General features: G+C 40.0%; 1 protein-coding gene across 1 annotated transcript in view; it reads left to right on the forward strand.

Moving 5' to 3' along the window:
- The window catches only part of LOC136874791 (uncharacterized), a 41296-nt gene that overhangs the window by 13030 nt on the left and 15835 nt on the right, over positions 1–12431 (forward strand). Inside the window, exon 2 of the mRNA XM_067148463.2 lies at positions 1116–1539. Within this exon, the coding sequence (XP_067004564.1) occupies positions 1117–1539 (423 nt within the window). The 5' untranslated portion in view covers position 1116. The remainder of the gene's footprint in view (positions 1–1115; positions 1540–12431) is intronic.

Genomic DNA, 12431 nt, shown 5'->3' on the forward strand with positions numbered 1-12431 from the left:
TTCCAACGCAAACAACTCGTTTTTGATCACTGCGTATTTTACATTCCTTGTTGCTGTTCTGTTATGGCAACGACGCTAGTCGACAAACATATATTTCATTTGCAGGTTTATGATATTCGGAATTACATACCCAAATATTTTAAATTTGTGACAACCACCTTTCGCTTGCACAGTTAAAAGACACAATGTTATTCTAAGACTTAGGGATACAACTGTATATTCCTATCTACGAGGCCAATATGCGTAGAATTACGAGACAAGAAGTTCAAACTCCAACCTCGATCACACATTTCCGTGACTGTTCATTTCCATTCGAGTGAGATGTTGGGAAAAGGTATATTTCATACATCACTTGCACATTTACCTACCCTTCTTCTTTCTCTTGTTTTTTCTCCTCTTCTGATGCTTTCTCCTCACAGAGGGTTGACGTTCATCTCTTACCAGGGTTTCCGTATCGTGGATGCCAGTCCAATGTTGGAGATTACACGCTGTGAATTACCTTCTCTGCTCACATATACATTTCCCTTCTATCTTTCTTTCTATGGTCACTGTTGTATCAGACCGTATTTGTCACTTTGGAGTCCGACTCGTTGGCTGAACGGTTCAGAGGGTCCCGGGTTCGATTCCCGGCCGGGTCGGGGATTTTAACCTTAATTGGTTAATTCCAATGACACGGGGGCTGGGTGTATGTGTTGTCTTCATCATCATTTCATCCTCATCACGACGCGCAGGTCGCCTACGGGAGTCAACTCGAAAGACCTGCACCTGGCGAGCCGAACATGTCTTCGGACACTCCCGGCACTAAAAGCCATACGCCATTTCATTTGTCACTCGGAAGATGTCACCAAAGTAGGCTACGATCCTGTGTTTTATATGTGTGTAATCTGTCCAGATAAATTCTCTCGTCAGTTTTTTTTTTTACATATTGTTCCCTAAATAAACCACCAATAGACTGAACATTAAATGAAGGATTTCTTACACATATTTGCTGATCTTTTAGTTTGTGTTCATGTTTTATAATAACAATTGGACCTTTCTCTCATATCATTGTCATTATAATTATCATTACCATGGTCTGCTCATTAGTTAACCGTAACCTGGTTGTGTGTTCACAGGATGAGATTGATCGTGTCGCTACTTGCACTTGCTGTGGCGGTGGTTCCCGGCCTTGCCGATGAGCGTGTCAAGAGGCAAGCCTTCTTCCATCCGCAACAAGTGACACGCGGCCCACCTCCTCCACCTCCGAAAGGAGTGAGTTTCACGGGAGCACCCCTCACAAGGTTCCCTGTGCTCAGCAACACTTCTCCTCAGGCGTTCCGATCCGCACCAGTCGACGAGAATGAAGACAACATCAACGCGGTGACTCCTTCAGTGGCACCCCTTCTCATTTCGCGGCCACAACCACAGCCCACCGGCCAACCACAATTCCGTCGGCCAGTGCCCCAGGATACTCAGATCATCCCCGTCCGCGGAGGTCAACCTCCTCAAGGCCGCAGACCGGGACCACCACAGAAAAACCAATTCGGACAGGCCCCACAGGTATGTAATCTTTTTCTCTTTAGAGAAATAGACACGTAATTTAGTTCTCTATAACTAAGCGAACCAGACCAGTTGAATGTTATTTATACTCGACATTTTTGCTGAAAGGTGCAGTATAAGTATTTGCGCAGTCGAATGAAATGCAACTGATTTTCTTGCATTCTCGGCGAATTCAGTGGTCTCTTCAAGATTTTGCACCCTCACTAACCTGAATATAGACTATATTTTATGCGTTGTAAACCTTTCAATATTGAATTCATTGGAGATCAGGGGTCGATACCATCAATATGTCCACTGAATGCGTTTAAATTAGATTTGTTATTAGTATGACTGTTCTATCAAAATAAAGCAAGGAGTGAGGCAAGGCTGTGTTCTATGTCCACTCCTCTTCAATATTTACTCTGAAAAGGTATTTTCTGAAGCACTAGGAGGAAAACAGGAGTGTATCATTGTTAATGGGGTCACAATAAATATTGTGCGATATGTAGATGATACTGTTCTGCTTGCAACAAGTGCTGAAGATTTGCGGACGTTACTAAACTGTGTGGTTGAACACAATGCTGCAGCAGGTCTACGCTTAGACACGAAAAATACCAAAATAATGGACATAGGCAAACATGTCATTGAACTTGTTAACTTAACAATAGCTAGCGCATCACTGGAGCATGTCGAACGCTTTAAGTATCTCGGCAGCATACTTGATCACAGCTGGAACAATGCTGTTGAAAACAGGTTCCGGATTGAACAGACATGGACTGCATTCAATAGAATGAGCAAACTTATCTGTAACAGGGACTTCAAGATCAATATCCGTCTCCGTTTACTTCGATGTTATGTATTATTTTATGATGGCGAGACGTGGACCTTAACAGAGAACAGCACCAAAAAATGTCGGTCCTTTGAGATGTGGTGCTATCGATGCATGCTCAGAACATCATGGGTTGACAGAATAAGTAACACTGAAGTACTCCAACGCCTGAAAACGGAGCTATAGGTCATACATAACATTAACAAGAAGAAAATTGAGTACTTTGGCCACATCATTCGAAATGATAAATATAGACTCCTTCAGCTTATCTCACAAGGTAAAATTGAAGGGAGGAGAAGTAGGGAAAGAAGGAGAATATCTTGGCCATGGAATCTACGAGAATTGTATGGGATCGATACCCCCTCTCTTTTGCGAGTTGCTGGGAACAGGAACCAGATCGCCCTGATGACAGCCGACATCCAATGAGGATATGGTACAAGAAGAAGAAAAATAGTAAGAACGGCCTATTAGCGTGAGCAGGTGAATATATCATAATGGCAGGAGGGTTTATGAAATGAATACCTAAAATGATTATGGACCAGTTACAATAGAAGGGACAAGTCTGTTGAATAAATATAAATGTATTTACTGAAAGTCAGTTACAAGTAGGATTAGAGGTCCCTTGGCTATAACTAACAATTTAACACGAATTAATTAAGATATAATAACAAAGAAGAGAATATATACAATAACGTGAGATACACTCTCATACTGAAAATAAATTAAGATTAAAATTTAAAACCTAAAATATATATCTAGGATTTTTTAACACTTCAGAAACAAGTTAGTTTGGAAAAAATCACTTAAATTGCTTAATATATGAAAGTATATCAACGATTTTCTGCGTTTTCGTACTACTGTATTTCATATAGTTCAAGGTCAATGTGTAGTTGAGAGGCAGTGGCAGTAACTGACTTACTTTACCGTACGGTGCTCTGGAACCTGAAGAGTGTTAACTGTAAACCTATTGTCCCGATCATGCACTTGACTCATATGAGCAATGGAGGTGGCCAAATATGAGGGATCATTAGATTTTAAAATTCTCAGCACTAACCTAGCAACTGAGTACGATCGTATATCCCTGAGTTTCAACCATCCTGCGAGCTTCTAGTAAGATGTTACATGACATTTTTGCGAGTGTTGAAGACGAAACATATACAGCAATTCTTTTCTTTTTTTGCTAGGGGCTTTACGTCGCACCGACACAGATAGGTCTTATGGCGACGATGGGATAGGAAAGGCCTAGGAGTTGGAAGGAAGCGGCCGTGGCCTTAATTAAGGTACAGCCCCAGCATTTGCCTGGTGTGAAAATGGGAAACCACGGAAAACCATTTTCAGGGCTGCCGATAGTGGGATTCGAACCTACTATCTCCCGGATGCAAGCTCACAGCCGCGCGCCTCTACGCGCACGGCTACAGCCATTCTATACTCGCTATGACTGTAGATAAAACACCGTAATTCAAAATAGGAAATACCACGGTTTGCATCAACGTAAGGAATGCTAAGTTACCGCGAGGCTCATCGGCTTCGCTATGGATCGTAGGGACGTGTAAGGATATCTCGTAATTAGACCTACTATTTTACTGTTTCAAGTTAAGAGTCATAGAATCAGAAGAGGCTCGGGAAATTTAGCAGACGGACAGTTCATTCGTGGAGGCTTCTTGACAGAACGTTGAAAAGCATAACTGTTTATAATGTTAATGTATGTGTATATATTTTCATAGCGGGGTTGGTAACCATGGCGATATTGTAAAGGATGTGCTTGATTCACCCAGAATAACACGGATTTGAATTCTTAGAGATAATGTTTTGCAAATAAACTCAGTCCACAACACAAAATCCGTGTAATAGCTCTTGTTGGACAGAGATAGAGCTAATCCTTGTATGTCACAAAACTACGAGATTACGAATAGTGAAATCCTTTACCCGCATCCCTGTACAGGCCACCATTGTCTTGGTAGTCCTATATAATTACCAGCTGAGAAAACCTTGCTGTAATGGATAGAGTGACCAGAGATGTAAACGTACGTAAGACTTAAAGTATATTCTCTACTACGCCGACTCCCTCTTTGTATTAGACGTGGAGTGTCGATTTCTCTATTCTTAGTTCGTGGATTAAAACCTGCCAGAGATCATTGTTTTATGGCGTAAAAGAGTAATTTTGGCACTCCATGTCATTCGATGCAGGGGTGTCAAAAATCTCTGGTAACACTTCACTCATAAAAATTTATAAAATCCAGCAATAAGTCGCCCAAGAGACTTCTGGATTCTTTGTCATCTTCTAGAGATAACATAGAAATTGACACAGAGGCTGTATAAATGGCTTCCTATCACAATACCTGCACACGGTAGTCGTATTTGAATGACAGCAAATGCCATTCAGCTTACTCTAACGAGCGAATTCTCATTAAGCAAAGCATTCCAAACCTGCGTGTCTATTTTGGCGATGGTGTGAGTGTAATGCCGTCTTGCGCCTAGAAAAACCGCTACGTGATAATATTTCAGCTTAGAACTCTGACCAGAAAGATTCAGTATTGCATGAAGGATATCAAACGAATTTCTACGTGCTACGTGTGCTGCGGGTCAGTATTCCTCCCCTGAACGTTGTCACATAGCGGTATTTCAAGGCGCAACGACGATACATTCTAGCAGAGAAAGGACACTTGTTCCACATGTTACTCATAATTGTTATAAAAATGGTATCTTGGAAGTGCAGTTGAACCCTTTACGGATACCAAGGTCACCAGCTTCAAAAATGCATGCAGTCTGGACAGCTTGTAGAACTGTGGAAAACTACCTTTCGTTACCGCTCTAGCTCGTACCATAAGACACATTACTTTTGGTTGGTCTCAGTTCTAACGGTAGGGTCAATTATAATTCCATGAGCCGAATCTGTTGGAATTACTATCATATCTATCCGCTCAGAGGATCCATTGAGCGTGTCTATGTAGTAGCAGTAGTAGTAGTAGTAGTAGTAGTAGTAGTATTTATTCATTCATCATGTCGTTTACATATTTACAGGACTGTTTTATATGTACATAACTCTTCTAATAACATTATTACTTGAGAAATATTAATCTTGTAACTAAACCACATATATTACAGAAGTAGTAGTATTATTATTAACATATTAATACTTAAAATAAATTGAACTTATAACTATCTCTTGCACACATTAAATAAATTATTATTATTATTATTAATTATTATTATTATTATTATTATTATTATTATTATTATTATTATTATACAAAATCACACCAACCTCAACAGAGTCGAGTAGATATCAGTAAAATACCACGTAAGGTGAAACCTTGTGTGTGGTAATTTAGAATATTAATTACGTAGAGAGAAATATATTTTAAAATGATGCCTGGAGTACGAGTATGGGTATGAGTGAATTACGGATATGATCAACAGCACATGGTGGAGCATTGAATAGAAATTGGATATGGTGACGTGATATTCTCATTTAGTTATTTCTTCCATAACAGTTTTATTATCCCTGACAAAGGATTTAAGACACTTCAGACTCATTTTCTGACCTAATGAAGTAGTTTGTAAAGAACCGGGAAGGATATTAAAGAATTTTGTATTTTCCTCGTATACTTTATGTTGAGATTCTCTCAAGGCACGAATGATCATGACCATAGTTCAAATATGGGGATGGCAGGCATTTAGAAAGGATCCGGCATTATTATTATTATTATTATTATTATTATTATTATTATTATTATTATTATTATTATTATATGTCCTCATCAAATAGATTCCTAAAAGCAATGTGGAATTTCGGAAGCCAAGCTAAAGCGAGGGAATAGTTCCTATTGAGAATTTTGCTCTAAATATAACGATTAATTTAGAAGAAAATAATCTCAATAACGAACTTAACCCTATAATGCCCGGCGTGACAAATTTGTCACATGACTTTCATATGCTATCAGAAGCTATAATACACCTCTTTTATTCTTAATGCCCAGTGTAGCACATTTGTCACACAGTCGTGAACACTCTCTGGTGGATATTTTCTTCAACTTCTTCAACTTCTTCCGGGAAGAATAAAAGAGGTGTATTATAACTTCTGATAGCATCCGAAAGTCGTGTGACAAATTTGTCACGCCGAGCATTATAGGGTTATGTTGGGTTGTATGATGCTTACGGCAACTTTTTCCCATGATTTAATATTTCAGCCAGAATACATCTTATAAAATTTCTTGTTTAAGGAGTAATGTATCGGCAATTACCAACGCTCATAACGGTGAAAGGTTTTGGAATATTTTACAATGTAATGAAAGTAAACAATTCTCTGACGTCTGAGGGACAAGTATTTCAACACGCTCAGCGTTCTACATTTATGTAGTAATTTTTACAATACATGTGTTTCATAACAACAGTTACTACATTCCAACTGTTGGAGAGGCGTACTATTGAAGAGAGGTATTGCCACGTGAAGTGCCGTGTGGAGAAAGGAATATACTGAACTGAATAACTTATTTCTGTTTAGTGTCTCAGGCATGCCAATTCTTTTCCATTTACTCCTACTACTTGTTCATCTTTGTCTCGATTCTTGGTATGGGTTTAGGACACTATCGGATATCAACTGCGTGTACCTGAGTGTTTGAGAAGAGTCCAGTACCCTGTATAATAATAATGGCGCATGGCTTTTAGTGCCGGGAGTGTCCAAGGACAAGTTCGGCTCACCAGATGCAGGTATTTTTTTATTTGACTCCTGTAGGCGACCTGCGCGTTGTGATGAGGATGAAATGATGATGAAGACGACACATACACCCAGCCCCCGTGCCAGCGAAATTAACCAATCATGTTAAAATTCCCTACCCTGCCGGCAAACGAACCCGGAACCCCTGTGACCAAAGGCAAGCACGCTAACCATTTAGCCAAGGAGCCGGACCAGTGACCTGGGTCATAATGATATGTATCAGTGTGTGCAACTGCAAATCCGAGGGTTAGAGTAAGTTCCTAGAAGGTTCCCAGAACTCAATATAACGCCCAAACTTAGCACTTTGTGGGTTCCGATGCCTTAAAGTCATCGTAAAAGGATATTCTCAAACACTACCACCATCGTTGATGATATAAGAAATAATGATTCTTACCCCTTTGTAGAAATGATCGTAGAGAAGATTCGTGGGAACCACGTCGATGACAGATAATGTTGGCAGTGAGATTCAAGCAAAGAAGCAGGTAAGCAAGCAAGCTTGTAGTTTTACGTCACCTTTGATACCTTTACGGCAGCCACGGGACTTCCAGTTTTGCGTGGAATCTGAACCACTGCGACGCGATTTTTCATTTTAAAATCCTACATGCATTGGCCAAAGCAGTGAGATTCATGGTTTATAACAATATATTTTAACTACTGAGGCATAGATATTGGTAAAAAAACACTGTAGCTCCCCGCAACGACCTAAGCTTCAATCGCTGAAGTAATAAGATTATCCGTATTTAAGATGAGTATAATAAATAATTATTTCGTTCTATAGAAAGTGAGATTAATAAATGGGGTATGGGCTATAAATATACTCGCCTTTATGATATTAAATATGCCGTTACTAACTGTAAAGTGTGTATTACGTATTCGTTTCTACTACTTTTGTTTCCCTTTAAGATAGGTGGCCTTCATTACACAGAAGTCTGGCGGGAAGAGGATATCCTAGGCGTCAAACCACTGATGAGATACAGTACAGTATTCACAGCACATTGTGTCTACAATACGTTTGTTCCTCTCATAGATTTGTCTCTGATCTTTAATATGAAACAGACCGGGATATGATCTATGTGATCTATTCCAGTAGCCATTTCATACATAGTCAATCGCTATAAGGAATGGTGTGGGAGTATGACTTGTAAGGTTGGTGGAGTCAGTACACTTGACAGAGAGATATGTACAGTACATAACAGTAGCACCTACAGAGTGAGTTGGCTGCACGGTTTGAGTCGCATAGCTGTGGTCTTGTATTCGGGAGATGGTGGATGTCAACTCACTGTCGGCAGCCCTGAAGATGATGTTCCGTGGTTTCTGATTTTCACATCAGCCAAATGTTAGGACCTAAGTTGAAAAAGGCTACGGTCGCTTCGTTCCCAGTCCTAGCCCTGTCCTATACCATCGTCGCCATACGGCTTGCCTGTGTCGTAGCGACGCACTTTTCAACAATATTTGATTAGGAAATGTCATAAAATTACTGCAACTCCCACCGCAAAGTAAGTAGTGTATTACTCCTTTTATTAGATCAACTGCATATCTGTGGCGTGTCTACCCCTTACCCGGAGGCCCCGGGTCCGATTCCCGGCCAGGTCAGGGATTTTTACCCAGACTTGAGGTCCACTCAGCCTACTTGAGATAGCGTCCCCGGTCTAGAAAGCCAAGAATAACGGCCGAGAGGATTCGTCGTGCTGACCACACGACACCTCGTATTCTGCAGGCCTTCGGGCTGAACAGCGGTCGCTTGGTAGGCCAAGGCCCTTCAAGGGCTGTAGTGCCGTGGGTTTATCTGTTTCGCTCACTACTCCACTTTACATTCGCAGTGGAGAACATTATCCCTACGTTATAACTAAAACTAAAAAATTGCACAGCTTATATTCACTAATCCGTTAAATAATGTTCAACCGCATGTTTAGTATTGGCATAGTAGTTAAAGTTGGCTTCAACTGTTCATTTCCTTCGTCGGTATCGCATTAGATAATTTGCCACTAGTTTCAAAAATATAAGTCATTGTGTAGTCATTTTCAAAATCGGAATATTTGGCTTCGTGGAAGAAAACGGGCAAATCCCGTACTGATCTGGTTAAAGCCGTACCGTCTGTCAAACCAACTCGCCTCTAGTGTAATGAGCATAGAAAGTCAGTTTTTCAAGTGGTTAATTCATTCTCTGATTCATTTAGCTTTCACGGATTACTGTTGTCATACTTGCCTAAATAGAACTCATTGATTAACGTCTGAGAAAAGTATTCCAGCGGATAAAATAATTTATAGCAGTGAAATTCTAGCAAACTGTCACTGAACACGAGGAGTCTCGTCTCACTTTCGCCTCGTTCCCCCGCCTGGGGTATTCGTTTCGCTGCATTGCCATGGTTTCGCGAAAGTGATAATGGTGAGAGTTATTGGGTGGCTTCAGTTGCGTTGAAAAAAAAAACTTGTTCCTACAGCAGGTAGATTTCACCTGCAACCATCCGCCTCCTAACGGAAGCACGAACAATTAAATTAGGCGACAGAGAGAAACCTTCGAGAACAAATAATCACAATCGTATGGGTAGGTTTTTTCATATTAACGACAAGTACGACAAACAAAATGCTCTTGAGACTCGAGTTCCAGTACTATCATACGACCATCTGGGGTAGATGTTAGCTTTTTCTTCAACCAGAGTGCAAGTTTGTCCACACATGTTCCGCAGTTCTTCGGTCTGTGCAATTTCTGCCCTAATGTCTACTTGCATAAACAAAATATCATTCATATTCAAAACTGTGTTCAGGCATAATTGGAAATATATTCTTCGTCTTTCTTATCTACAGATTCTAGGTCTGAATCTGTACCGGTAAGGAGAACGGACTCCAAAATCAGCCATTTAACGATTTTAATCTTAAAATAACTCAAACGATTAATACTAATATTATTAACTTGCGTTTCAAAGATATCCCTGAAAGGACTGTGTAACAATGAGGGTAACAGGGATCAGCATTTCCGTCCTTTACTCATAGAATGTAGGCCTATATTCTACAATGAACTGTACGGAACATAACGTCAGTGCAGTTAAGAGACCACAGATGAATAACATAATGTTAAATATCAGTGAAGTAATAAATTTTTGAGAACACATCCTAATAAAATTGTTCGAAAATTCGAATTACATTGATTTTCAGAGATAAAACCGTATTTATCCTCATATGCGGACATTGTTTCTGAAGATGATATTTTGAAGCAATTTAATTCATACTGTGCTGGTTTAGTAAGCTGTGATTACACTTTTGCGAATTAGAGTGATAAGGTCAATTTAACGCTTTGTGCTCGTACGTCGATTATGTTCCGACATCACGATCCACTGTTTGGTCCCTAGAATAGATGTTATTTGTCTAAATGATGAACCAATGAATAAATAGCCTCTCAGAAAACTACAACATATTGCTCTGAGTGTAATAACGGACACATCAAAGTGAGAAAAATATCTTCTCTAACACTTCTTCAGTGAAACTAGGCCTTTGTAGTGTTATTCTGTACAGAGAATCAAATTAAATATGCATATCCAAAAAATTATGTATTTCCAGCTTTTTATATAATTATGTCGAAGATTATGCCTTTGCTGGCAGTGCACTGTCTTCTGGTATGGGCTAGAATACATTTGTTACTTTCATTGACCTGTCTCAGTCTCATCCTTGGCTTTGACAATATGAAAGTGACCGAGGTATGAGTGATGCTAGTAATACCATTCCTTATGCATCCAGTCCCTGTTACGTATGGTATGAAAATATTGCTCATAGGGTCGGTTGGTGCATGCATTTCAATGGGCTTGGCAGACTGATATGTAATAGCAACTTCTGGCTCAAAGCAACGGGAAACTACCTCACTCCTTATTTCCCTAGTATGCCTCTTCAGTGATACCTAGGCTATATATGACAGCTGCTGGTGGAGCTGTAGAGGATCAAACCAGTCTTCGGGCTGAATACCGAACACACAACAACACATGTCGAAGATTGTATCTAAGTTTGGGATTTCGTTATAAAATGTTAACTATAAGGATGAATGTAAGTTTATTTAATGTTTTGTTCTATTTGGTTTTGATTTTGGCTTTTTTAAGTAAAAATTCCAATGTTTCTTGTTCATTTATGATTACCTAAGGCGCATGTGGAAGCCCCTGTCTCTGGATCTATAATTTTGGCAGGTGTGTTATTGAAACTGGGGGGATATGGATTATTACGTGTTTATTCAATAATGATTTCATTGTGATTAAATAAAAATAATACGGGTAAGCTTAATCTATATATCCAGCCAAACTTATTCGACTGCTGAGGGTTGTTCATGAGCAGAAAGAGGAAGTAGTCCAAACCCTCGCTTAATAAGAATTACAGCCAAAGAGAACAAAATATGAAATACTCTAGGCTTCAGAAACCTAATGTCACCTGGGTCGGAAGACGAGGTTTGACTTAGGCAGTTCAGAGAGTAAAGATGAAATGGCGAGTCTGGCACTCCTAAATGGAAGCGGTGCCACACTCAGCTAGGTTCCAATAGTCCATGTCATTTACAAACGTAGGTGAGAATTCAATAATCTCAGAATTATTTGAAACAGTTCAATAACCTCTCTAGATTTTCTGGTCTCTCATATTCCTAATTTCCCGCTTGCATGTTTGTTTGCGGCAACGAAAAGAAACTACTGTAGCAATCAATGGTTATGCTTTACAAGAAAGACGGCAGTTTCTTACTTGTCTCGCGCACTCGCTCAGAAAGTATCGGCCAGCATAAAACGTGACTTTGGCGTTAATCGAGCAGAACTACGAGGAGAGAGAGGTACAACCTTGATACTGCAATTCAGCAAGAAAACTTCCCTCTCCCAGAAACATTCTAATTCAATCATGAATGACTCATTCATTATCAAGGATATTTACAGGGTTAGGAAAGACTGCAACAAATGAAACGGGATGCAATTACCATTACTCCAGCTGTCAGTGGTAGAGGCTCCGTCTTATAAAGTCAACTTCATGGGCTCGATCCCGGCTGAAATAGTCAAATTTTGAAGGGTGGTCAAAAACTATAAAATTCCTTTTCGTTGTTGCAGACATGTTGAAGATCTCTAGCGACACACTCAGTAACATCCGACCGAGTGAGTTGGCTATGCGGTTAGGGTCGCGCAGCTGTGAGCTTGCATTTGGGAGATAGTGGGTTCGAATCCCACTGTCGGCAGCCCTGAAGATGGTTTTCCGTGGTTTCCCATTTTCACACCAGGCAAATATTCGTGCTGAACGTTAATTAAGGCCACGGCTGCTTCCTTCTCACTCCAAGCCCCTGCCTATCCTATCGTCGCCATATGACCTATCTGTGTCGGTGCGACGTAAAGCAACTTGTAAAAAAAAAGTAACATCCGAA

The sequence above is a fragment of the Anabrus simplex genome, chromosome 5, assembly GCF_040414725.1.
Source record: "Anabrus simplex isolate iqAnaSimp1 chromosome 5, ASM4041472v1, whole genome shotgun sequence".
NCBI lineage: Eukaryota > Metazoa > Arthropoda > Insecta > Orthoptera > Tettigoniidae > Anabrus > Anabrus simplex.